This window comes from Nothoprocta perdicaria, unplaced genomic scaffold (genome assembly GCF_003342845.1).
Source record: "Nothoprocta perdicaria isolate Ctin4 unplaced genomic scaffold, notPer1 scaffold_157, whole genome shotgun sequence".
NCBI lineage: Eukaryota > Metazoa > Chordata > Aves > Tinamiformes > Tinamidae > Nothoprocta > Nothoprocta perdicaria.
In genome coordinates, this window is record NW_020454727.1 from 834,191 (window position 1) to 861,109 (window position 26,919).

The 26,919-nt window shown below is 57.9% G+C and overlaps 3 protein-coding genes across 3 annotated transcripts; 2 read left to right on the plus strand and 1 right to left on the minus strand.

Annotated features, from left to right (window-relative positions):
• The first annotated feature begins 6,848 nt into the window (after positions 1 to 6,848).
• On the plus strand, positions 6,849 to 10,994 carry LOC112943863 (perilipin-3-like). Its single transcript, XM_026035158.1, has 8 exons — positions 6,849 to 6,911; positions 7,348 to 7,543; positions 7,946 to 8,028; positions 8,450 to 9,154; positions 9,272 to 9,368; positions 9,832 to 10,031; positions 10,247 to 10,375; positions 10,461 to 10,994. Exons 1-8 carry the CDS (start codon positions 6,849 to 6,851, stop codon positions 10,992 to 10,994), a joined length of 2,007 nt encoding a protein of 668 aa, XP_025890943.1.
• A 2,711-nt stretch (positions 10,995 to 13,705) lies between these two features.
• On the plus strand, positions 13,706 to 15,646 carry TICAM1 (toll like receptor adaptor molecule 1). Its single transcript, XM_026035159.1, has 2 exons — positions 13,706 to 14,350; positions 14,480 to 15,646. The coding sequence occupies exons 1-2, from the start codon at positions 13,706 to 13,708 to the stop codon at positions 15,644 to 15,646; spliced, it is 1,812 nt and encodes a 603-aa protein (XP_025890944.1).
• A 2,198-nt stretch (positions 15,647 to 17,844) lies between these two features.
• On the minus strand, positions 17,845 to 21,597 carry FEM1A (fem-1 homolog A). Its single transcript, XM_026035150.1, has one exon. The coding sequence runs from the start codon at positions 21,562 to 21,564 to the stop codon at positions 19,516 to 19,518; it is 2,049 nt and encodes a 682-aa protein (XP_025890935.1). The 5' UTR covers positions 21,565 to 21,597; the 3' UTR covers positions 17,845 to 19,515.
• Positions 21,598 to 26,919: the final 5,322 nt, after the last annotated feature.

Consider the following 26,919-nt stretch of genomic DNA (forward strand, 5'->3'; position numbering starts at 1 on the left):
GGCCGCGGGGCGCCGGGAGCAGCCCCGGCCGCCGCCTTCCCGGGGAGTTTTCGCTTCCTCCCTTCGGGGCTTCTCTCTTCCCCGGAGCTACGGGTCTGCTGGGAAACGCAGCTGGAAAACGCTGCTCTTCCATCTGGGAAATGCCCCGCGCTGGGAGGAAACAATATGTGGGCTCTGCTCCAGCTCCGCCATCCCGCCGGATCGCGAGCACTCAGAGCAAGGCGGAATTCGCACCACTAGCGGTGCAAACTCCAGGCGTCCCGTGTGCGGCGGGAACGCGCGGGGGGAAGGTTTGGCCCCAGGGAGTGGGAGAGTTGAAAGCCCAGGCTCGCAGGTGAGGAACGTCATTAGAACAAGAAGGTCCTGGATGAAGGAGCCAGATTTGTCCTGGGATCCGTTCCCCGTTACAGTCACAATGATTCACAGTCCTCACGCTGCCCTCCCAGCGCTGCTTTACACCCGCTGCTGGTGACACATGGAATTCTGGAAGAAAAAGCAAGGCTTTGGTGCTGTAAAATCACGAGGAGATCCCAACAGGAAGTTSTGCTGGCGCTGGCACCATGTTTCTCTTCTAGCACATGGTGCGTTGTACGACTTAACTCATGGACATGCAGGAAGAGCTCTGAGCGCCAGGAATCCTTCATCCGGAACAGCTAAAATCAGTAAAATACCTAGAAKAGAGTGATCTTAACTATATGGGCCTGTGGTTCTGCTAAATTTCCTTCCAATTATGGGGGAAGGAAGAGCAGGGTCTCRGCAATGGCCTGAGATAAGGAGGATTCTCATGGGGGGGAGATAGAAATCATCCCCCCTCCAGCCAACGAAATACCGCCCAGCGAGATGTTCACCTGCCCCACGTGTCCGTGGGGCTGAAGCGGCAGCACAGGCAGCAGGAACAGGAGCCGAGRGGCTGGACAGCAGTTCCAGGGGACCTGGAATCCCGGGATCGTGGCCAAGAGCGACCAGGCTGTTTCCTGTAGCCGGGAATGGGGCCCTGCCCSGGCTGTCCCCACTTGCCCGGGTGCCGGGAAGCCCTGCAGGGAGGAAGGCGGACGGTCCCTGGGATGCCCTGCACGGAGCAAGGCGGCCGGAGGCGCCGGYTCCCGTTTGTGCTGGCGCAGGGGAGGGCAGCAGAGAGCTGCGGCGGCCCCGCGYGCGCAGGGAGGCGAGGGCTGCGCTGGAGCTGCCCATATCCGCCCGAGACCTGCTTGCCAAAGGCTGCAGCACTTCCAAGGCCGTGGTTTTGGGAAAACATCCACACAAGGGGTGAGGAAAGGGACTAAGAGCTGGTAGCAGAGGAGAGGATCCAGGGAGGAGCTGCTTTCTTCTGCTGCCTCTTGCTGTGGTCTTTTTCCAAAACCCAGAGCCATGGGACAGGGCYGTATTCGGACAGTGGCCTTGGAGGAGGCTGCTGTGAAGAACATCAGCAGATGCCGCATCTGGGAGGAAGCTGGGGAGGGAGGAGGAAGGAGCCCCTTCAGTTGACGTTACCAGCTGAAACTTTGCCTCCAACTGTCGCCCAAAACACCGCYCCCAGCAAGGGGAAGTGGTCGACCAGAAGGGAGGAACACGAGAAAGTGGAGCAGTGGAGATGGGAAGGGCCGACAGCAAGTGGTTTGTGAAACTTGCTCTGCAACAAATGGCAAAGAGCACGGGCAAGCTCTGCCCTGCAGAGCCTGACAGCATAACCCAACATGCTGACCTTCATGCTGACAAGCACCCCCAAACCTTCTCAGGAACCCGGGGGTAGAACAAGGGGCAGCAGCAGCAAGTTGGAGCTGGGCAAGTTCATACTGGACATCAGGAAAAGCTCCTTCATCAGGAATCACAGAATGGTTGAGKTCGGAAGGGACCTCTGGAGGTGCTGTAGCATTGGACCTACTACCTAGAGAGGCTGAGAGATCTTCATCCTCGGGAGTTTTTGAAGACTCATCCGGACAGGGCTGCAGCCTCGTSCTGACCTGCTGGTGGTGACGGTCCTATCTCCAGCAGCTGGTGGGACAACACAGCCTCCAGCTAGGCTTTGTCAGCCAACAACCCCGTGACGAGTCCGACCCGAGGAAGGAGGGGGTTCCTTTTCAACCTCAAACTGGTAGTTGTCTATGTTTGTGTCGGCTTATGGCGTGTTTTCCATAAACACTGACATCCTCCTGTCCCCATTACCTTGGTGCAATCCAGCAGTGAGACCCAAGGTCTCCTGCACTGCCCAGCACAAAACACCGTGACTCAAGCAGTTAATAGCAGCAGAGCACTGCGGATAATTCTCACCTGTGCCTCAGTTTCCTCCCCCGCGAATTTTCAATAACAGGAAGCTTAATTGAAGGTTTCACACAGGCTCTTGAGATCTTAAGATGAGAGGGCACCAACGGAAGAGCATTAGCTACATTTCTCGTGATTTATTACTGCTGTTGGAGAGGGCGAACGTTCCCACAGCCAGGCCCGGGGTCCCGTCTCGCCTCTGTGTGTGTGAAAGCAAAGGAGAGCCCCTGTCTTGGAGCCGGGAGCCGCTCCGGAGGGAGGGACGTGGGGCTGCTGTGGGGCCACCGATGCTCCAGGGAGGGGGGCTCTGCCAGGGACACGTCCTGCATCCCCGGGGCTTGCGGAGCCCTGTGTGCTCACGGGCTGGGGACACGGGCTGGGGACACAGGGCTGGGGACATGGGCTGGGGACATGGACTGGGGACACAGGCTGGGGACACGGGCTTGGGGACCAGGGCTGGGGACCAGGGCTTGGGGACATGGGCTGGGGACAGGGGCTGGGGACACAGTGCTGGGGACACGGGCTGGGGACACGGGCTTGGGGACCAGGGATGGGGACCAGGGATGGGGACATGGCCTGGGGACACGGGCTTTGGGACCTGCCGGGACCTGCCGGGATGGGAGGGGACCCCCCTACCTGCGGCCCCTCCCTCACCTGGCCATGTGGCCCCACCCCCCGCCGCTCCCCATTGGCCGGGGCAGCGCCAGGCACTCCCTGATTGGCCCGCGCGGCCGCCCGTCGGGGTGTCCGCCCTATTTATGTGGGTCGGGGGCTAGGGCGGGGGGTAGCTGGGGGAGCGGAGGAGCCAGGTAGGACGTGGCCGGGACCGGGGTGATGGGTGACGGTGTCCGTGGGGTGACGGTGTCCGTGGGGTGACGGTGTCCGGTTCCCGGGGTCCCCTTGCGGCCCTGCCAGCTCCATGGGGTGCGGGACGGGAGCCGGCGCTTCCCGCGGAGCCGTCCAGCCCGTGGGGACCCCGGGCAGGGGCTGGGTCCCCCCCCTGGGGCTTGGTGGCGTTGGGTGGTGCAGAGCTTGACAAGACGTGTCCTGCCATCCCCGGGGTGCCCTACCAGGAGCTGCAGGGCTCTGTGCCCCCCGAAAGCCCCTCGGTGGCGTGGGGACGGTCCCCGTGCAGCCAGCGCCGCAGGGGCTGCAGGTCCCCACCCGCTCTGCCCACTCGCCACCACAGATCCATGCGGGATCACGGGACACGGCACGGGATGTTTGCTCCGGGTCCCGCGGGATGCCGGGGTAGTCACTGCCCTGCGGAGCAGAGGCATCGGGGAGCATTCCTGTCCTGTTGACACTGCTCCCATCCCGGCCTCCGGCTGCTCCAGGGATGATCCCTGCGTGCAGGCACGATAATGGCACCAAACTAGGGGGTGGTTTAAGTGCCCCCTTGGGAGCGCCCTGTCCCTCTGCAGCAGGACTTGGCAAACTCAGGAATTATCAAGACTAACAGGATCCTTAACTAAGGTTGTGACTACCTGAAATTACATATGGCTACGGAGAAGGAAGTCAATTATTGAAGCCAACTCTGCTCAAACTCCTATATAAAGCACCCCTTACAGAGGGCCAGCACCATGTTCCTTGCTCTGCAAGGTACAGCTAGTCTCTAGTCCCCCTCTCTTCATAGAAAACCAGCATCTACCCCCTTCCTGTGCCAAGGAGTTTTTAGTAACGGCCACTCATGTCAGCGTTTGGTTTCCTTTGGAACAGAGTGAGGAAAACCGTTCTGTGTGTGAAGTGCCTTTAATCTCTGGGGTTCCCTAGCACTGATGACTTCCAGAAAGGCGGTGGACCCCTTGATCCTCACGTCTGACAGCCCTTGGAAAACCGCCCCCCAGAACTGTCTGACCCTCCTAGAACTAACCCCACCGCAAGGCTGCAGAGCAGCAAGGTCCCAGACGCGCAGAGAAGCCACCAGCAGGCTGCTTCCATGGTGCTTGCAAGGGCAGAGCTGGTTTCCCAGGCAAATCAGAGCCAGTTCTTGCTGTGTGTGTGAGGTTCTGCCATCCTGACCGAAGCCGGGGGAGCTGCCGGCACCGAAGCGCTCGCTGCCCTGCCCGGCCGGCACGTTCCAGCGGCTCCGACGGCGGCTGCACCAGCGCGGGGCATCCCTAGTGCTGCCCTCGCTGCACAGACTTGTGCCTGGCAGGGCACGGCCCGGCTTGAGCAACGGTGCCACCCCAGAAACGTGCCCTCTTGTTCTGGAGAGATGAAACTACAAGTTTCAAGGAGATTTTCTCCAGCGGTGACATATTTTGGATGGAGCAATAGTATGAAACTTGTCTGCAAAACCAAGTTGGTGTGCTGAGTAAGGACTGGTTCRCTTTGTGCAACCACAGCAGGAACAGGGATAGTTTTTCTGCTCCTCAGAGTGAGGGTTCCCAAGCCCAGCGTGAYGACAGGCGAGTTCAGGGTTCCCCTTGAAACTGCCTGCACTGCAAACAGCCTCTCCCCAGGAGCACCAAACAGTGGCTCGGAGCTGCCGAGCGCTTCATCCTTCTCCGGTTCCCGGGCAAAACAAGGTCTGCTCTGCCCTTCTGCAGGGGAGGGAACAGAAAGAGAAAACAACGTCACGCTGCAGGCTCTGACAACTTGCCCGCGCCCCAAATCCTGGCGTTGCAGCACAGCCCCTYTCCACCCACGCGGAGCAGCCCGAGCCGTGTTCCGACACGACCGGCGCCGGCGCGGTTGCATCCGTAACGCAGCAGACTGGAGCTCTGYGGGGCTGGGAGTCCAGTCCACCCTCCTGCAAGCGGCGGCAGCTCCCGGCTCGTGCTGGCGGCCACGGCCCTGTCCTCCCGTCCCGGCCCCGCGCTCTCCCCGCTGGCCCTGCAGCTCGTTGAGGCTCAGTCCTCGAGCCCAGGAGCGACGTAGCTGCGGGAAGGGGCTCTTTCTTTGCGGCGCTGCCGCAAGAGCAGCGCGGGGCTGCGGCCGAGCCAGCCTACGCTGCTTCCAAACCCGCAGAYGTGATTAAAAGCGTCACTTAGGAGCTACCCGGCCAGCTCGGAGCATCAAAGGTTGCCGTGATACCCACAGGAAGCCGCTGTGTGCAGCCCAGCGCAGCCGACGTGCTGACGGGGCCGGCGAGCGCTCTGCCCGCGAACCCGCAGCCGTGCCCAGCTTGGGAACCCTCCCCGGGAGGAGTTCGGCGTTGGGGATTTTCGCTTGAAAGCTGCCGTGGCGATTCCAAGAACAGGAATCGGCCGGCGGGGAGGGGCAGGCGGACGTGGCGCCTCGAGCCCCGGCCGTGGCCCAGCTAGGCTCAGCTCTAACCCCGGCTCCCTCATGTGACACTGGCGTGTCCAGATTCCAGGCTCGAGCCGCGCTGGGGAGGGCAATACATATTCATGGATTGCATCATTTATTCAGATTTCAGTCCCCTCCTATATGAGAAGCCTTCAGAGGTTTAATTGCAGGGAGGTGAGGAGAGGGTTCCTGCCCAGCTCCGGCGGCTGCTGGGCAGCCTGGGAATGTAAACCTCAAGGCAGAACGTCGCAACCGCCMAACGCAGCCTGCTCTCTCCATAAACGCCCACAGCTTTCGGCTCTTTCCCAGAGCTTTGAGGCTGCTGCTGGTGCTGGAGTTGGCAGCAGGAGGGAAGCTGATAGTTTCTCCTCTGAGCAGGGGCGTAGAGAAGTTTCCACTTTAGACAGACTTTGATCTCAATGTCCTTTGCAGAAGATGCTCCAGAAGAAGCCTTCAAAGGGAAGTGGTTATAATTACTGAGCAGTTTTTAAGAAGATAAAACCTGCCCACTGCTGCTCCAGCATCTCTGTTTGGAAGGAGAGCAAAAGTCTTGCCGGTGTTTGTGTTGAGAAGGGGAAAACAGATTAATCTGGGGAAAGCCCACCTCCACATCAGCCAAAATTGGGAAAATCTGAGGGCTTTTCTCCCCACAGAAGCATTAAGCAATTTCACTGAGCATCTTTTTTTTCAAAAAGTAAACACTCTTTCTATTTTTAGACTCCATTGTCACCCAAAAACATTGTTTGAACTTACCGCGTTTCTAAAAATAAAACAGGGGAAAAAATGACTTCTCCACTCAACTTGTGGCAGCTGCATTTCCTGTCTTGCAACAGCCGCTGCGAGCGGGACTTGTCAGGAAGACGGTGGCGATCCGTCATGCCCGGGGCGAGACGAACACCCCGTGATTCACGGCCGAGCGCTCGGTCCTGGGGCACCACGGGCCTTTGCACGAGCACCTGAGGCCCTTTGGTAGAGAAAACAGCACCACGGAGGTGACAGCAAAGCAGCTTTCCCCCACTGCAATTTTGAAACCAGCCAAATCCTCTTAGCACCAAGGAACCATCCTACTTACTTTATTTCTGATTGCAGTCTCGGACTGAGGGTGGTGCCTGGTCAAAMGCTCGTGCTCTGTGAATAACGAAGCCTCTCAAAGACCCTCGCGCTCCTTTGCGAGAAAGATGAGTGCTTCCCTGAAGCTCCGAGGCCGGGATGGATCCCTGGTCCATCGCCCTCTGCTTTTCACCCCTGTTGCTAGATTTAATTCACCGGTAGAACCTGAGCTTGTGCTGTTGCTGTTACCCCTTTTTTCCCTTTCAGGTGCAGCTGACTTGACTATGGCGTCTGAAAAGAAGACCACGAAACCCGATGCACTAAAGGGCAAGGAAGAGCAGCAAGCGGTAGGTGCCGAGGCCGGACCAACTTCTGTCACCCTCCCAGATCCAGGCTGGGGGCTGGGGAAACATCAACCCTATGAGGCTGTGCCTTAATCTAAACCTTCGCTTAACGCAGAGCCTGACTCTTCTTGCTCAACAAACAGAACTCCAATAATAACGTCAATAATTCTGATACGTTAGCTGGTAGAGGTCCTGTTTCCAAATCTGGTCTTGATGGGGCTGAAGGGCTCTGTGACTCAGTTGTGACAGGGTTCCAGCTTCTAATTCTGGCTCGCCACTAATTGCTAATGATTTTCAGAAGTCCCTTCAACTGTGAGCTGGAGAAGGACGAGGAGATGGACCCGGCAGCACCCAGGACCTTTCTGGATCTACCCGTGGTTTGCATTSGCCCACCCAGGAGGCAGGGTGTCTCACGCCGCTTGTTTCCCCTCTCTTGCAGAGCGCTGTTAACAGGGTGACCAGCTTGCCCCTGCTGAACTCCGCCTTCAGCCTGGTCTCCTCTGCCTACAACCACGGCAAGGAGACGCACCCGTGCCTGGGCAGCGCCTGCAGCGTGGCCGAGACGGTGGCCGCCGTCGCGGTGGGCAGCGTGGTGGGCGGCGCGCAGCCCCTCCTCAACCAGCTGGAGCCSCAGAGTAAGCCAAGGGGCTGCAGAGACCCTGTCTCCAGAGGAGGGATAGTTGTCCCAGCTGGTTGCAGCTCTGCCGACCCCTCCTCTCGGCCGCTCCCAGCCTCTGGATTTGATGGATAAGGGRCTGTCGTTGGCAGAAGTGAAGTTTGGCCTCTTGTCAGGGGTTTCTTGAAGCTGGGAGGCAGAAGCTCCCTGCTCTGCCWCTGTCACTGGAGCAGTGAGCTCCAGGAGCAAGGAGACCGGGAAGGCAAAATGAAGAGTCACTTAGCCCTGACTCCCCTGTCCCGGCAGTGCTCGGTGGGGTGGAACTTGCTTTCCTGAGCTCTTCCTCGATTGCCTGTTGTAGGGTCAAAAAACCCTCCAAATTGGAGTAGAGGACTAAACTAGTACCTGTGCTTCTGCCTAGTTGCACTCGTAAATGAATACGCCTGTAAGGGACTGGATCAACTGGAGGAGAACCTGCCTTTTCTTCAACAGCCAGCAGATAAGGTAAAGCAAAGGTTTCGCTTGATGGGACTCCTGTGGGTGCAGAAGAACATGGGGGAAACAACTTGGGCAGCGCTGCTTTGCCAGGTCGGTTCCTGGATGGGCAGCGGGAGCCAGGGAAGGCATTGCTAGCTGGGGAGTGCTGGGGATCTGCCTTCAATGTGTGGAGATCAAGATTTCCGTGTGGAGATCAAGATTTCCGTGTGGAGATCAAGATTTCCGTGTGGAGATCAAGATTTCCGTGTGGAGATCAAGATTTCCATGTGGAGATCAAGATTTCCGTGTGGCTCCAGGTGTTCCCATTTCCCCAACTCTCTGCAAGGCTGCAGGCACAGCGTAGCCATGGGAAAAGCTACCTCAGGGAGGGAAACCCATGCTGGAAAAAAAGAAATATATCATCTTTCGTTGCCTTACCTTGCTGTAGATCATCTCGGACACCAAGCAGCTGGTTTCTTCCAAAGTGGTATCTGCCATGGATGCTGCCTGTGAGGCGAAGGAAGCGATGGCTGACAGAGTGACGGAAGCCGTGGACCTCACTAAGAACGTTGTTGGGGACGGCGTTAAGCTGACCAGGTCAATGGTCACCTCCACTGTCACCAGTGCTATGGAGGCTGCTCAGGGTGCAAAGGACCTCGTGACCAACAGGGTGACCGAAGCAGTGGACCTCAGTAAACACATTGTGGAGGACACCAGGTCAGCAGTTGCTTCTACCATCGTCAGTGCTGTGGAAGCTGCTCAGGGTGCAAAAGACCTTCTGTCCAACAAGGTGACCGAAGCAGTGGACCTCACTAAACACATCGTGGAGGACAGTGTGGGACTGACCAGGTCAGCAGTAGCTTCCACTATAGTCAATGCTGTGGAGGCAGCTCAGGGTGCAAAGGACCTTGTCACTAACAAGGTGACCGAAGCGGTGGACCTCACTAAACACATCGTGGAGGACAGCGTTGGGCTGACCAAGTCAGCAGTTGCTTCTACTATTACTGCTGCTGTAGGGGCTGCTCAGGGTGCAAAGGACCTTGTGACGAACAAGGTGACCGAAGCGGTGGATCTAACCAAAGAGGCTGTTCAGGATGGCGTTGAGAAGACTAAATCAATGGTCACTTCCACRGTCAATACAGCTCTGGATGCTGCATATGACACCATAAGTAGCAAAATGCATACGGCCCTGGAGCACAGCAGAGAGGCTATCCAGGAGAGCGTGGAGATCACAAGCGCCGTGGTGAACAACAGCATAAGCAAAGCCAAGGCCRTGGGCCAGGCCATGGCAGGCGGTGTGGAGTCTGTGCTGGGCATATCGGAAGAGCTGGTGGATCATTGGCTGCCCATGACAGAGGAGGAACTGGGTGAGAAAGGCTCAGCTGGTAGCTGTAAATGCAACCCCCCTTCCCCATGGCCAGAGAGCACCTGACGTGCAGGAATCACCTGCTGAAGGAGTCAGGTAGCTCTGAATGTCACCGGGTGACTCTGTGTCAACACTGACTTGCCACATGACGTGGGCCAGAGTTCAGGCGCTTGCAAGTTACTGCTCGTCTTAACTCTCAGGACAAACAACCAGTGGGTGCATGTGGCAACCCAGTTGTCATATCTGCTTATCTGAAGAGATCCCTTCGAGCTGGGGCTGATCTATCYGTAATCTCTGAGCAACTGCCAACCTCTCCTGCTCATACAACGAGTTTTAGCTTCCTCCTGTGTTTCCCAAGGGGTATCCTACCTTTTTGCCACTGGCGGGTCCAGGGCCATAGGGGACGGGGGCGCAGCGTAGAGAAGAGGCACCCGCTGACCGCTCATCTCTGTGGTTCCCTCTAGGTGAACTGGCCACCGCCGTGGAGGGCTTTGACATGGCCTCAGTGGAGGAGCAGAGGGAGCAGCAGAGCTACTTCGTGCGCCTGGGCTCCCTGTCCAGCAAGGTCCGCCACCGGGCCTACCGGCACTCCCTCGCCAAGCTGCAGCTCGCCCGGCGCGGYGCCCAGGACACCCTCTCCCAGCTGCAGCTGGCCATAAACCTGGTACGAACAGCACTGCCCCTCTGCTCCCCAGCCCGCGGAGACATCCCGGGGGACCGGCTGCCTGTCCCCTGGCTCCCTCGCTCCYGGGGACGCCCTGCGGAACGCGGTTCCGGGAGCTCCTGCTCGCACCGCGGTGCCGGTGCCTGGGCAGGAGCGCTCCTGCCTCTGCATGTGCTTGCGTGTACCTGCTCCTCTCTGCTCTTTTCCCCAATCAGATTGAATGTGTGAAAAAGGAGGTTGGCCAGAAGCTGCTGGATGGACAGGAGAAACTCTATCAGCTGTGGGTAGACTGGAGCCTGACCCAGCCCAAGGGCCATCAGATCAAAACTGCCTCRCAAGCAGAGGTACCCAAGAAGGGCCCAGCCCAACCTCCTCGTCTCTGGCTGGCGGGCGGCTCCTCCACGGCAGTAACTGAGCTCCATTTCCCAGCAGGTGGAGTCACGGACCTTGGCCATGCTGCGCATCATCACCCAGCAGCTCCATCCCGCCTACGAGAACCTGAAAGCCAACATCCTCGGGCTGCCCAGCAACATCCAAGAGGCCGTGCATCACGCCACCCGCAACATCCAGAAGCTCCACGCTTCTTTCTCCAGGGCTAAGTCCTTCCAGGACCTCTCCAGCAGCACCTTGACGCAGAGCCAGGACACTGTGCGGGAAGCCCGGAGGTCCCTGGATGAGCTGCTGGAATACGTAACCCAGAACACGCCTCTCAACTGGCTCGTGGGCCCCTTCCGGGCATCAGCCAAAGCATCGCAGGGCACCGACAAGGAGAGGAAATGTAGGCTGGTGACTGACCCGCACCCGGCTGCTCTGGCACGGGCTCCATCCCCACAGGAACCAAAGGGAGCAGAAGGGGTGCTAGGGGTAGGGTCACAGGTGCTAGAGGAGTTGGAGGAGAAGGTAGAGAAATACACAGAAAAGGTAACCAAATCAGCAACTAKCGCACCAAAGGAGGACCTCTGAAAGTCCCAGCTCTTCTAGGCAGGTCCCATGGCTAGAACTTCTATTTTTATTTTATTTTAACGTCTCACCAGCGTGCCTCCTGCTCGGACACCAGCCCAGCTCCRGCGCGGGGTCGCTGAGCTCCCAGTGAGACGCAGTTTGCGAGGAGACTTGATTGCCAGGGTGGGCTGCTGCTGGCACCAAGGTTGCAAACCTTCTATTAAAGCATGCTACTTTGCAGGGGGACACGGGGACTCGCATTTTAGCTTTTTTTTTTTAAAGTAAGAACAGCTAATTCTTGCTGAGAAGAGTTGTAGGAGAGAAGGGCTCTTAACACTTACTTTTAAAGTTGGATTTTTTTTAATAACCCCCTCCACGCTGCATCTTAATGATGCAACTTGACCTCCTTGAGAGTGTTTTCCCCCTGCTACAAGTTTAAAACCCTCCCTTAGACATTAGGTCCTGTCTGAGGGCGCTGCTTCCTACGCAACCGAGACCTGCACCGCCCAGGAAGAGCCGGGGACCAGGGGCTCTCCCGGGGACTGCTCTGTGCACGAGAGCCCAACACTTTCCCAGGGAAACACTCACAGGGTGGGATTTTCTTTCAAGCATGCCCAATTCCAGCAGGATTATTTTCTTCCACCATATTAATGACTCTAAGGGCCCTCTTTATGTTAAGAGTAAATTTGTGCATGAAACATTTTGCAGCCATTAAGAAGGTGGCTTTGGGGACAGCCTTTTCCACGAGCTCTCTACCACGGTTATGGGATATTTGTCACTAAACTAGGGGAGATAGGGGCCCCGTTTGCTTCCCCATAAGCAATGTTTTTGTAATCATTCTTGTGGTAACTTCTTTTGTCCATCTCTAACCCGTGTCCTGACAGGGGATCCGTGCTAATGCTGGAGAAATAGAAACGGGAAGACTTCCAAATAAACCTTTAACTGCTTCCACGTAACCCTGGTTTCTCATGGGTCTCTAAAGCCGCAGCAGCTCTGAAGAGCAAAGCCAAGGAGCAAGGCCCCGCGCGGGCCAGGAGGAGGCACTTCGGCCAGTCCCCTCTCCTAATTGCTCTTTTCCCTCCTGTTTTCTCTCCCCTTTGCTGGAAATAAAAGCCCTGGGGGGTCCCGTGCCCTACATCAGCTTCTCAGCTGTCCCTCCCTGCTGGAGGCTGCCTCCATCCCGGGGCCTTGGCTTTGTCCATGCGGAGGCTGCCTCCATCCCGGGGCCTTGGCTTTGTCCATGCGGAGGCTGCCTCCATCCCGGGGCTTTGGCTCCATCCATGCGACTCCCAGCTGCAGCCCGGCTCGCGGAGCGGTGTTCCCATTCCCGCACGGAGGCCAGACCTCGCCGCTGTGGAGCAGGACTAGGGGCCGGGCTAGTGCATCGGGTGCCGATCACAACCGCGGGGAGGCCGAGAGCCTCCGGCCTCAACAAGCGCTGCCCCCGGGAGCTCCGGGCTCCGCGCGGCTGCAGCTCCGGACGCCCCTGCTCCCGCTCCACCCCGGCCCGGCCCGTTCCGCCTGGGGAGCCGCCGCTTCCCCGCGCGACATCCRGGCCGGCGCGGCAGGCGCCGAAACYGAAAGCGCCGCGTTCCCACCCGTTGGGAGCGGGCCGCCGCTCCCCGGGGCYGCCGCGATGCCCGCGGGCCCCGCTCTGCGCACGCGGCCCCTCGCGGCACCCTGCTTTGGGGAGGAAGGGCAGGATTTGCTGACTCACCAGGGGCAGGACGCGGGCGGTGTCAAAGGTCTCCCGGTCCCTCTCCCAAGCCGGCACTTCCTCCTTCTTTTTTTWTTTTYCTTTCTTTTTCTTTCCTTCCCTCGATGTTTCACCGAACGAGAGGTTTTCACTGAAAGGCGCCAACTTCCTCAGGCCCCGCTTGAGCTCATTCATTAAGCAATTGGAGGATTTTCACGAGAGAGAAAAACAAATTGAAATTCCAAACTTTCCCCAGAAAGCCGCTTGTTGATGGCTATTTTTAAACACAGCGTTTTCTTCTGGTTTTCCTTTAAATAGAGGCTCAGTCGCTGCCAGCGCATCCCCGGGGAGCTGCTTCTGTCGTGCCGGAGGCCCCGGCCTCCCTCGCTACACGGACCTCTCCGCTTGACCTAACCCGGTGGCTTTGGTGAGTGCTCGGGGAGCTGATGCGAGTGGCCTGAAAACGGAGGTGGAAAGAATGTCCTGGCAGGGCAGGAGCGACTGGGGAGGACGGGGAGCCCGGGGCCGGCAGGAGGGTCCTCCGAGGAGGGGTTCTTCTCATCTGCCCTTTGCCAGGACGTTGTTGAGGTCCCTGCAATCGGCCTCTGCCCAAGGGAGGCCGCTGGCGGCGACGGGCAGCTGAGAGGCACCACCGCACACGTGGAGTTGCCCAAGGGTGGCTGTAGTTTAGCAATTATTTTAGAAGAGTTAATTATAACGAATGGGAAGCACCTGCTGTTTGCTCGGGAATAGGCCTGGAATGGCGTGTGGAGCACCAGGCCATCCAAAAGGGGTGCGAAAATACTGCAGACCTTGCGGGGAGCCTCCCTGCGTCGCCATTTCTGAGCATCCCCCTCTTCTCACAGGTCCCTCCGGCCGGTTCTTCAGCAGAGGGACCGTGCCCGGTTCCGAGATGAGCCCCTGAGCAAGAAGGACCTCGAAGCAGCGCAAGGAAAGCGGCTTTGCTCACGCGACCTCAATCCTCTCCATCCGCCCATGCTCCTGCAGCACGCGGCCTAGGGAAGCACCGGGGGAGATGACTCCGAGCGCCGAGCTCCGGCCGAGCTTTGAGGCCATCTTCCACATTCTGGCCCAGCTCCCCGAGGACAAACTGCTCAAGCTCAAGCTCAGGCTGAAGCACTCGGCGTTCAAGCCGCACAGCAAGCTGCTGCAGGCCATGGTGCTGCTCACGCTGGGGCAGGAGGCGGACGCCGGGATGTGCCTGGACGCTCTGCGGGACGAGCGGGCAGCCCAGTACGTGCGCGGSAGCAGGCTGGGTCTGGCGCGGGGGGACGGGGGGGACCCGCAGCCGCCGGAGCTGGACGCGGCCGCCGCGGTGCTGCTGGCCCGGATCTACTCGCTGCTGGCGGAGGAGAACCTGTGCGGGCGGGAAGCCATGGTCCGGGCCTACGAGAGGGTCCTGGAGGCYGGCGGCGACCAGGAGCCGCCCGAGAGCGTCCTGGCCGAGGCCCGCGAGAAGTGCGGAGGCGCCCTGGGCTTCGYGGGCTCGGGCAGCCGCTTCCAGACGCTGCGCTCGGAGCCGGGGATTGCCCATCCCGCGGCGCGGAGCTCGCCCGTGCCCATCGGCAGCGTGGCGGAGTCGTCGGGCCCGCGCACCCTGCGCTCCTCGGGCAGCCCGGCCTCCTTCATCAGCCGCTTCGAGATCAGCGCGTCGCCCACGGTGGTTGTGCAGGGCGGGTCGCTCCGCGGCCCCGCGCCCGGCACGGCCGCCCCCAGCACCAGCACCAGCCCCGCTCCACTGGATGGGTCCTGCCGCCCCGCGGTGCCTGAGCCCCCCACGCTGGCCCAGCGCGGCGCCGACCAGCCCGTGGAAAGCAGCGACGCTCCGAGCACGCATCCCGCCGAGCCGCACGCACCCGCGGCCCCGGAGCGGGAGGATCCACCCGCAAGCGCCACCGGCTCCAGAGCCCGGCCCGGCCCCATCCACACGTCTGCGGAGGGTGCTCAGGCCAGCACGTCCTCCCACGCTCYGTCTCCCACGCCAGCCTGCTCCCTTCCTCCTCATCCCCCTTCCTTCTGCCCCGCTGCCCCCGACTTCGCGTGTCCCCCTTCCCTCCACGCGCCCTGCCCTGCTGCCGCCTCCCCCTCTGAACCGCAYGCAGAGCAGAGGAAGTTCTTCACCTTCGTGGTCCTGCACGCCAACAGCGACGCGGACACGGCCCTGCGCGTGAAGGAGCTGCTGGAAGGCATGGGGGTCCCCGACGGCGCCACGTTCTGCGAGGACTTCCTTGCCGGCGGCCGCGGCCAGCTCTCCTGCTTCCAGGACGCCATGGAAAACTCCGCTTTCACCATCCTGCTGCTGACCAAGAACTTCCTCTGCCAGGTGTGCATGTTCCAAACCAACTCGGCTCTCATGGAGTCCATCCTGARACCTTCCAAGCACAACTCGGTCATCCCTTTTGTACCCAAGGAGAACCCCTTGGGAGAGAGCGAGATTCCCATCTTCCTGCGGGGGCTGGTGCCCTTGAACGAGAACTCGGCCGTGTTCCCCAGCAGGGTGAGGAACACCTTCACGCGCAGCAAGATCAGCGAGCAGAAGGTGCTGTGGCAGCAGCGGCAGCAGGCGCGGGAGCAGCAGCGGCGGCTGCAGCTCTACCAGGAGCACTGGCAGACACTGAGGCACCTCTCTGCCCTCAACCTCGGCTCGCTCCCGCAGGCGCCGTGGCCGCCGCAGCCGGGGGACGCGCAGCAGGTCCTGGAGCGGCTCCTGGCCCTCTGGCCGGCCCCGGGGTGCCCGTTGCCCACGGCCGTGCCCGCTGCCGCCGGGGCCGCCCCGCCGGCTCCGTCCCCTTCGCGCCCGTTTTCCCTGCCGCCRGAGCTGCCCGGCGCGGGCGGCGGGCACCACCTCATCATCCAGAACGCGCGCATGGTGCAGATCGGGGACCACAACGTGATGCGCGTGCGCGCGGCCCCCCGGGGCCCCGAGCACGGCGAAGACGACGGCGAGAAGCCCTGACCCGACGCGCGCGAGCCGGGGGCGCCCGGCCACCCCCTCGGCTGAACAGCGGCTAACCTCCTGGGACCGTTCTCGTTACTGCACTGTGAATAAAACTGGGTGCCCCTTTCTTGGAGCCGGGGAGACGGAACGACGTCTTTTCTGCTGGACAAGATGAGCTGCTGTATCCCAAGACTTTCTTTTCCCTGTGCTGATTGTCAAGTAATCGCAAAAAATATATATTTTCTTGGCTCTTGAGGGTTACTTGAAGACTTTATAAATACATTTAAATTAATTCATCTTGTTTCTCTAGTTCTTTCTTGCAGAATTGGGAACAGGACAGAGGTGGGGAGGTCAGGGTCAGCCGGGCCGCCGTTCCGAGCACCCAGGGCTCCGTGCAGGAAGCAGAGCCTGTGGGTGCCRCTGGGACCCACAGCGGGAGCAGCTGGGGCGCCTCCCGATCCCACATCAAATGACTGCCAAGTTCATAGAATCATGGAATCCTTAAGGCTGGAAGGGACCTCTAGAGGTCACCCCRTCCAACCCCCYGCACACGCAGGGTCACCCAGAGCACGGGGCACAGGCTGCATCCAAGCGGGATGGGAAGATCTCCAGAGAAGGAGACTCCACAACCTCCCTGGGCAGCCTGTGCCGGGGCTCTGCCCCCCTCATTGTCAAGGAATTTTTCCTTAAGTTCCTGCGGAACTTTTGGTGCTTCCATGTTCCTGGATCCGCTCCGGCCCACAAGGAACAGCCTCGAACTCACACGGAGCGCGTCCTGGCCGGGCCCTGTGGGGGGAACCCACCCAGGGCGGTTCGGGGGAGCCCTGCGGCCCCCATGTTGAGGTGCTGGGTGTCATGAGGGCCCTGTCTGCCCCACACCGAGGTGCTGGGCGCTACCAGGGCCCCATCCGCCCCACACCAAGAGGGCAGGAGGGGTCCAGGGGCCCCCCTTAGGACGGGGCTCCACCACCGGGCTGCATCTGGGCTCCGGATCAGGACCCGGCTCCCGCTCTGCTCCGCGGCCCTTCTGCTGCAGCCCTCGGTCAGCAGAGGTCCCGCGGTCACCACTGTCCGCTCAAAAAGTGCCGCTGGTGACACCGAGCTGATCGACTCCCCTGCAGGGTCCGCGGGGCCTCRCACGCTCGGCGAGCCCCTATTTTCTCCCCTTTACGTCACCCGTGTTTGCGAGGTCTTGAGTTACTGCCAGTCCTGCTGCTGCTCTGCGGCTTCCAGGGCACTCGCTGCCCTCGGGAGGTATCGCCGCGTCCCTCCTTCCCCATGGCCTCTCCTATAAATAAACGTCGTGCAAAACCCACGGGTCAAGTGGAGGCCGCTCCCGCTTGCCAACAACTTACAGGCCATCACAGCCAGTTTGCTCCAGTGGCGGAGGGGAAAACTCCCCAATCGCAGAATGGTCCGGAATGGTTCCAGGACTGCCATGGGCCCCAGCAGGATCTAGGGCCAAAACCYGCTCTGTGCGCAGTCCCATCGCTCYGATAATAAAATTGTTGAAACGTTTCGGTGCCACAACTGCCTGTTCTGCCTGCACCCTGGAGCTGGCCCGGGAAACACCCACAATAATAAGGATTGTTCACAGTAATTATGCCTAAAATCGTGCACTGATTTCTCCCACCCAGCAATTACCATCAACATTTAATTGCTGGCTCCTCGCTGTTAATTATGCTCTGAAAAAAAATAAAAGCCCTTTTCAGTCGCACAAAACCCTCTCCCGCCAGGATTATTTTTCCGCTGCTTATTGGGGAACTAACTCCAGTACCTTGAATTCTTCTGTCCGCTTTGGGGTTTACAAAGACAAGGTGAGCACAGGCACCCTGCTTCCTGCTCGCTGTGCGAGGCCTCGCTCACCACAGCGCTTCAAACACAGAGGCAGGACAGTGGAGGCAGTGCTGAGCTCTTACCCAGCCCCACACACAGGACACAGGCGGCATCTCAGGCAGGCAGGGACAATCCGCTGCTTCGTTTCCATGGAAAGACACCAGGAGCAGAGAGGTGTTCGAGGTGTCCGTGTTCTCCTGGATCGCGGGACAGAGCAAAGTCATGTGAAATGAAACACACTCCTGTTGCCTGCAACAGCCGAGTTACTTCCAGATCCAAACGGAGCATCCCTAGAAAATGAGGAGCTGAAAGTAGAAGCTTAGCAGCAAGGAGTCCAAGGCACTTGCATTCTAGCAGCCATTTTTTGTTTTATTATTTAAAGTTAAGAGCGCTCATCAGCTCACAAACTTACAAGTTCTGTATCTGCAGCTTAGTTCAGATTTCAGCCAAGAGGAGGAAAAAATAGAACAGATCTAAGCTAACTCTCCACTCTACGTCTCGATAAAAGTTAAACCTCCTTGCTTTATAAATAAAGGTTAACACTGCAAAAATGTAACAGCAGATCTATAGTATCTTTAACAGGCAGAGAGCATTGGATTATTGAGGCTTATGGATACGCTGGCTTATAAATACAAGTAGAGAAGCTTCGGTCGCACAGAGGGCCTGGCTGCTCATCAGGGCTCTGCTCTCCCAGTCTCGACCTTTCCTCAGAGCCCAGGGCAGCTGCTTCACCCTCCACTGTGTTTTCCACTCTGCCCAGGCCAAGGAATGAGGCCCAGGCTGCCAAAGCCCGGTCACTCCCGCTGCAAGAAAATAAACTGCTGGCACCAGAGCCCCGTGTTTATCAACAGCAACTGTTTACCACCAAGGAGGGATCTGTTAGAGGCAAACACCTAYCCTGAGACTATGGATTTAAACACTAAAACAGGTTGGGTGCAGGCCCTAATTTAGAAAGGAGCTTGCTCAAACAGCAGCCAAAGGAGATTTCAATTCCAATCTGTGAAGTAGCACCATCCTCGGTGGAAAAAAAAAAACCTACATGCCAACAATGAGAAGTTAACAGCCCATTCCAGGAAGGTTTCCAGAACAGGATAATTCAGAGGGCCTGCTGGGCTGGTACCAACAAACCTCAGAGGAATTGGAAGGTTCCCCTCCGTAATGCCCGGCCCCGTGGCACAGAGGGGACCTTGGGCAGAGGGGCAGCRTGAGGGCCCCAGCTCCACGGCACAATTGTGTTTGCACCCAGATTTTCATTGTAGATTTGCAGATTTTCTCCCCATTCATACAGACCAACACCTGCTGATGAAACTGTAACCACAACTGACCTTACTCTACCTTACAGGATTGAAGGACTCTTGCAGCATAGATAGGGCCTGGCTCTAAAAGAGAAAAAATAACCCAGCTTTACGCACAATCATCGCAATCTCAGGCCTTTAACACCACTTGCTACTTGGCCAACCAAAGGAAAAGGGACAAAGTAAATCCTCAGCATGCCCAGCCCTACCGTCATGCAAGGCAACTACCTCAGCACAGCACGAGCCGCTCGGCCACTCTGCTCATGTACCAGACCTGTAACAGGGGCAGGGGAGTAATTAGTTGGAAGATATTTTATTCCTCACTTGTGTTTCTATCTGTTCAGCACRCGGGATGGGAAGCCCTAGAGCACGTGTGTCGTGGAGCTGCTCCAAAGCGCAACTGCTGAGTTAATSCAGCACTAATGGGAGAGGCAGAAGGTCCCCGGGAGCTCCACGCTGCTTCCTCCTCACGGCAAGACGTCGGCGTGGGACAGGGCAGGGGATGCAGCTTCTCTGGACACAGTGTGCTGCAGACACGTGGCACCTCAAGGTGACAATGACAGGGGACAGGCACGAGCCTCTCCTCCAACCCCTGCACGCGCCGGCTTCACGGTGACACGAGGACACAACCTGCCGCCCGCCGCAGCACAGCGAAGGCCGTGGGCACCGCGAGGAGGGTGAGCCGAGGCCTGGGGCTGTGCTCCCTCCTTGGGGAAGCAGCTGGTGGGAAGGGCTGGCAGCTCCAGCTCTCCCACCCTAGTGCAGTTCTATGAAGGCTTCGAGCTCCTCGGGGATGAAGCCTTTGTAGGGGATCTTGTGCTTGTCCAGCGCGCGAGCAGCAAGGCACTGCAGGGTGATGTAGTTGAAGGGCTGCATCATGCTCTTGGTGAGCAGCTTCTCATCCAGCAGCTCGTAGGCGGTCTGCTTGAAGGCGTTGGTGGCGTCCATGTGGGCTCCGGCCTCCATGAGGGCGCTCATGATGAGCGGGCAGTTGTTGCGGGCCGCGATGTGCAGCGGGGTGTTGTTGTCGTAGTCGCGGCTGTCCGGRTCAGCCCCGCACTCCAGAAGCAGGTTCACAACGTGCAGCGAGGGGAACTTGCCCACCGGGTACCGGCCCACYGTCGTGGTATCCTTGTCCACGGCCATGTGCAGCGGCGTGAAGCCGTTCTTGGCCCTGGGGCTGCACTTGAGCAGCCGGTAGATCGTCTGCCGCTTCTGGTGCTCCTGCTCYGGCGTGCACTCCACCTTCTCCAGGAGGAAGACCAGGTGCAGGATAATGGCCAGCGTCTTGGTGAACTGCGCCGAGTCAACGACGGGGTCCTTGCCGTGCACAAGCGCCCGCTCCACCTCCCGCACCCCTTTGCTCAGCACGCCCATGAGGTCAGAGAAGCCCAAGTGCGTCGCTAAAGTGCCTTTGGAGCGGTCCTGGAGCACGTAAGAGAAGAGCTCAGCAAAGGAAAGGAAGCTGCTGGCGGTCATGGGGCTGAGCGGCTCCAGGTTGCCCTGCTGCATGTCCAGGGCGTATTTCCAGAGGTTAATGCAGCGCTCAAAGTTGCCGGAATCAGCATAGACGGCCCCTCGGTAACGGATGTAGTAGGACGTGTCGGGGTGCGAAGGGCCCAGGATGCGCTCCCGGATGAGCAGGGCCTGCATGCGCATCTCGTCGGGGTCGGTGATCAAGGCCTCCAGCTCCTCCAGCGAGCTCGCCTCGCGCGAGTAGTCGTAGGCCAGCACGAGCTGCCGCGGCTCGGGCTTCGGCAGGTAGCGGCCGCCCTCGCACCGCAGCTCCATCGCCCTGCGCCAGTACTTGTGCGCTCCCAGCAGGTCCCGCTTCTTATCCACAAACGTGGCACCCAGCAGCTCCAGGGCTTCCACGGCGGCCTCCCGAGTGCAGAGCACGCCCGGGAGCTGCTGCTCGTCCTGCGCGCMGGCCGAGGCGCTGCACCGCGCCGGCCCCTCTTCGGCACAGCCCCCGGGGGACTCCCGGCCAGCGCCACGGCCCCTCYGATGGCTCCCGCCTGACGCACAAGTCCCGCTCTGGTTCCCCGCGGCCTCCTCCTCGTCCTGCCGCAGCCCGCCCTGGATGAGGTACTCCACAATGTTGGTGTGCCCGGTGACGCTGGCGGCCAGCAGCGGAGTCATGCCGTAGCCGTCCTTCTCCATGCGGGCTTTGGAGCGCAGCAGCAGCTGCAGGATCTCCAGGCTGCCCGACTCGGCACAGTCATGCAGGGCAGTGTTCCCCTTCACGCTCCTTCGGTTGACGTCAGCCCCTTTCTCGAGCAAGTAACGGGCAATTTCCCGGTGTCCCTTGTAGCAGGAAATCATCAGGCAAGTGTGTCCGTGCCGGTTGGCCACCTCCAGGTCGGCGCCACGCTCACCTACGAGGTAGCGCACGATCTCCAGGTGCCCGTCAAAGCAGGCGGCCCGCAGCGGCGTGGAGTTGGTCAGCGTGGTCTGGTTCACGGAGGCGCCGTGATCCAGCAGGCTCCGCACCACCCCCAGGTGCCCGGCGGCCGAGGCCGCCCACAGCGGCGGCGCCCCTTCGATGGTCTCGCCATCGAAGTTGACGGAGCCGCCCTCCTCCACGCGGGCGCCGCAGTGATCCAGCAGGTACTCGACGACGTCGAGGTGGCCGTGCCGGGCGGCGATGAGCAGCGGGGTGCTGCCCCCGCCGGGGCCGTCGCCGCCCCCCGGCCCCGCCGTCAGCGCCTCCAGCTCCTCCCGGCTCCGGCTGCCCAGCAGCTTCTGCAGCAGCTTCAGCTTCCCGTCGCGGGCCGCGTTGTACACGGCCGTGCGCAGGTCCATGGCGACGGGGGCCGCGGCGAGCGCAGCGGCCTCCTCCTGGCCATGGACCGGCCGCTCCCGCAAGCCCCCAGCTCGGCCCGGGGCGGGGGAAGGCGAGGGGCGGCCGCCGGGGGAGCGGAGCCCTGCGGGGCCGCGGCGCCCACACACGGAGACTGCCCCTCGCCCCGGCACCCGCAACCTTCACTCGCTGCGCCCAGCCGCCATCTTAGGTTGCAGCGCGAGACAAAATGGCGCCCCGGCGGGGTGGGCGGGGGCGCGGCGCGAAGGGGACGCTGGGATTTGTAGTTCTGCTCCTCACCTCCTCCCCGGTAGCCAGCGAGGGAGGTGCTGCCTGAAGCCTCCGTTTCCCAGCAGGCAGCGGGGAAGGGGGGGTGCCGGAGAAGGCCGGCACTGTTGGGATCCCGCGCGGCACCTCATGGGAAATGTAGTCCTGTGGCGGCCTCCTAGAGCACTGCCTCCCCGGGGACGCAGGGAGCCGGGACCGCGTTTCCCGGCGCGCCCTGCGCGTCACCGCAGCGGCTTCTGGGAAGGAGCCTCGCGCTCCAGGGCTCCGTCTGCCCCTGAGGCGGCCGAAGCGGCCGGGCCGGGACGCGGCGTCCGCGCTCCGCGCTGCGCCCTGCAGCCCGCGCAGGGAGAGCGAGGCCACAGCCCCTGTTCAAAGCAGATGCCACTTTTTTATCCCACTTTTTTTAAACCCCTACAAGTTTCACAAGATGAGCAAATTTCATCCGTGATTTTATTTTCTATAAATTCCTACAAAACGATCAAGCCTSGAAATACAGTAGTGGGTGCAGCGCATTAGCACGCGGCTGTGGCGTATTTTTAAGCCAGGAATGCAGTTACTGTAATGAAGCATTCGGTTTTGGTAGCTTCAAAATGTACCGCGTTTTCTGCCAAGGACAGTGTTGTCCCATGGGGTAAACGCAGCACTGCCCAGAGCAGCATGAAATGGGCCCCATGGAGCCCTGTGCTAAGGGGCGCAACTTCTCCCATTCTTGAATAATAATTCTAAAAATGATAGGAATAAGGGAGGGAGGAAATATCCAGGTAGTAAACAGCCTGGCTTGGATTAGCAAAGCTTTGGTTACCAGATCCGATTTTTAGGGCATAAGTTCAAATTTAAGCAGGTCTAATCTTCCTGCGGGGAATTGGTGCAGAGTTGTGTTTTATTTATGCCTGTCCCTTCTTTCCAGGGAAATAAGATTAGCCTCATTATTTCCATTATTATTACTATTCTGTCCGTCATATTATTATGCAGCCCGTCCATTTAGGTCCTGCCTGGAATTACCTAGGATTATCCCGCTAATGCGTGTTGCCTTCGCAGAGAATATTGCTTTTGTTGCTAAGAAACTGCTTTTCCCTGACAGCGCGGGCCTCCTTTTCCCTTCAGCAGCTGCTGGAGTCACTGGGAGCAGCAGGTGCCCAGCGGGGCTCCCGGAGCCAAAGCCGACGTGTCCATGGCAGAATTCCCACCCCAGGTGCGGCTGTTGTGCGGCTGTTGTGCGGCTGTTGCGGCACCCGCATGCCCCAGGCACGCAGGGAAAATGCACAGCAGTGCCTGGGGAGGCCACGTGGGGCGGGAGCAGTTTTCCATATGCCCAGACAAGGAAACTGGCTCCGCGCGCAGGAATCTGCGTGGTGTTTCTGGGTCCTGGTGCAGGCACACGTGTGTGAATGTGCACCTAAGCTCGCGAGCTGAAAACTGCTCGCGTACGTAGCGAGGTGTCAGCAAAGCGTTTGAGCACGTGGTCCGTGTTGAACGCTAACGTGGGAGCGTTCCCCTCGTGTCTGCAAATTGTTCATTACACGTGAGTGGCACGCAGCTGATGCCCGAGAGCGTGAACAGGGTGGGCGGATGGACGCGTGGCTGCGTGCATGGGTGTACGTGAGCACGTACCGCATCCGTATCCRTATCCATGAGTATCCTGCGCGCGGAACCCACCGCACCTGGGCGGTTCAATGGTGCAGGTCAAGGCGCAGACACAGAAATACTGACATTTCCTCCCCCTGCTGTCTCCCGCAGGTTGCCATGGTGATCAGARGCGCTCACGCTTTCATCTGAAGTATCTATTAACCAAAGCTCGTCATAATTTGCCTTCCATGTAACGCGCGTGGAATTCACGGGAACACCACGCAGGCTTTTGAGGTACCACCCTTTCTGTAGGCGCCGCTCCCAGTTCTTGGATGGGCCATCGGAGACATCACAGGGCAGAAAAGCAGAGGATGAAAATAGGTTTCCATGAATAATTAAATTGCTTAGGAGTGAGAAATTTGGAGCATGAAGGATACAAGCAGTAGGGTCACAAAGGTATCTCACTATAGGTGCAAAGGGATGGGTATGAAATGCACCCCCSCAAAAGCAATTCTGCGTTAAGCATCATTGCAGCGGGCCAGATGCTCTCCCTCATACACAGGGGCACTTCCAGGAAAAGCCTGCTCTTCCAGGAGAAGCAGCCAGGAAAATTTCATTTGCAAGCTGCTAATCGGCGTGGATGTGAACACATGACTTAGCAAGGAAGGGCTCAAAACAAGCGTGTCCCCATCTGTGTCCTCCACGGGGCCCTGCAGGCGCCTGTGRCGGTTTCGTAGGGTGATGCAGATAAAGTCCCAGCCAGTATTCCCAGAATATACAGGGAAATTAAATACCCGCTGGAGGAAGAGCAGATAAAAAATGAGACGTTTTGACAAGGCTGCCAGATTGTGTGGCAGGAGGGTTAATTTTTTTCGAAGCTGCCATTTCATATTCGCTTTCAGACAAGCTGAATTACACAGTACTGGCTGCCAGAGGAGTTGCATAATTTTCTTCACAGAAATAATGACAGGGCACTTAAAAAGCAAGTGAATGGATGGCTAAAGTGTTGGGCAGAGAGTTAAGAATCCCAGGCTGAGACAGCACCTCCACTAGAGACTCCTCTTGTCACCTTGGGCCGGTYGTATGCCTTATTTCCAGTAACATGGGAATAAAATTGTTCTTGATGGGTCTTGTCTGTTTAGTTTGCAGGTTAGCCCTTCTGCACTTACAGGGCCTCAATGTAAGGGGTCTGAGACAACCATGACACAGAAAATAAATAGTAATAGAAGCGTTTGGCTCCATGGGGATTTGGAACATTTTGGGCATAAACAGTCCAGGGTCTCTCAGCTGTTATTCCAATTCTCTTCTCTCCATATGTGTACAAGTTTGGATCAGTGCTAATAGTTCCAGGAGCTTATAAATAATTTAGGAATGAAGTCCTTGCTGATTTAGTGAATGCCTGAGTTACTTCTGAAACGGTGACTGGGTAATTTGGATGCTTGCAAAAAATTTGTGCTTTGTGCTTAGCCTGTCAGTGCGTTAAGGGCTAGCAGCAAATTGAGCGGAGATCCTATTTTTTGCAGACATGTGTACCAAATTATTATGAATCTGCAGCTTTTAGAGGTTTGTCTAATCTCCAGAAATCAGAAGCAAGATGGCCTCTTGCTACTATGTCAAATGAAGACAAGATCTGCTGTATTTTAAAGCAGCTACTTGAGAAATTTGCTGTACAAAGGGAGCAATTCTAAAAATAGTGAGAAATGGCATCCTGACATTAGCAGGAACAATGACCCAATACCCAACTTGCCGCAGGGGCTTTTGTCCTATAACTACCTTCATCATTAAGGCTTGTGATGACATTATTATCTGTGCTTATATAGGGCACTGAGGTCATAGCTACCTGGAAGGAAGGGTTTTGATCAGGCTGGAGGGGATGAACAAGCAGATGTTGGGTAACACTAGATCAATGTGCTTGCATTTACATGAGACACCAGCCTGGCAATTTTAACATTAATGGTTGCACCGCTGCCCTCTGAATTTTTGTAGATTTAATATATCAGTGGGAGAGTGAAAGAAAGGGGGAATGTGAGTCGTTTGTCCTTATGATACATGGACTTTTTCTTTCATGCATCATCAAAGAATATGATTTGCACTGTCGTTAAGTTCCTTTGGCAGTAGATTTCCTCAGATAAGTATTGCCCTGCTCTTACCCCACGGATTATCTGCAGTGATAAGAACGATACTTCGTGGCTTTGGCAAGACTGGGGAGCTTCAGTTCTGCATCAAGTATCTCTAGAACAGAGGCTCTGAATGCTATGGAAAATTTGCCCTTTTTTGTGYGTATTTTTAAAACCCTGCAGGAAACAAGGCTGGGCTTTTCAAACGCTCCTTTTGGACGTCGAGGTGCAAGCAGGAGCCCTAGTGCCCAGCAGACCTGTGTCAACTGCCGCTGAAGTCCTGGTTCTTCCACAGGTTTGTTGTGAAGCTTTTGAGCCAGTCAGCCATTCTTCATGTAGAACATGAAGATAATCATATTTATTTCTACAAGAAATCGCTTGGCAGTTAAAAGCGAGTGCCATGCTCATGGCTGCAGGACGAGCCCCRCAGCTTGGTGCTTCCTGTGGCTTCATTCAGAGAGCCAATGTGGTTAACTTCAAAAGGATGAGAACTGCGGAGCAGAGCAGGTCCCAGTCGCTGCCAGGGCACCAGAGCATGGCATTACTCACGTGGCTGCAGCAGCTCCGCGCGTACGGGGCTCGGAGCAGGCGGCCGGCGCTGTGCGGATCTGCGCTGTATGGAGGCTATGATTTGTTGTCACCTTTATACATCAGAACAACAAAATCACTAGTCTTCCACGCAGCGCCAGAACACCAGGAGCAGCGGGGCCTCCTTGGGTGCATCCTCCTCCATTTCTTCTGTTACGCTCCCGCTCTGGTTCACAGGCATTCAACACTTGCTGTAGGGGTGGACGCTGACTCTTTTTGCATGTTAGGGAGTGCAAAAAAGAAAAGTATTCTTTGTGAGACAAGGTCTCTTCTCACTATCATCATCTATCCATTTTTCTGACTATCTCTGCTTTTCTTCTCCACTTTCTCACGTAGGAGCCCACATATGCCTAAAAAGATTGGGATCATATATGTTCAAGGATGTCGGGGCTTAGTGGGGTCTCGTTTTCCCTTGTCCTATGATAAACTTCTCTCAATGCTCTGCCAACCTGCCTGTCTCCCAGCTGCATTTGGGTCTCACTAAAGTAAATGCAATATATATTTGTGGATGCTAAAGGAAAGGAGTCAGGTAGCAAAGAAAAAGATAAGGTAATGATAGTGCTGAGCTTCTTGGAATCCTATCGAGAGACTGATTTAAACAAGAARACAAAACCTCTTTGCCTATTTTCTCTGGATCCGTTGAAGAGCAATCTTTATTTCAGCCCAGGTTTAGCTTGGCTTCCACTGTCCACCTTTGCTTCTGCTAATACCTCACACGTTTCCTGAATAACACGGAAAGGACAATGCTGGCTCGCATCCAAGGAAAGGATCCTACATTATTCCTTTTCTCCGCCATCC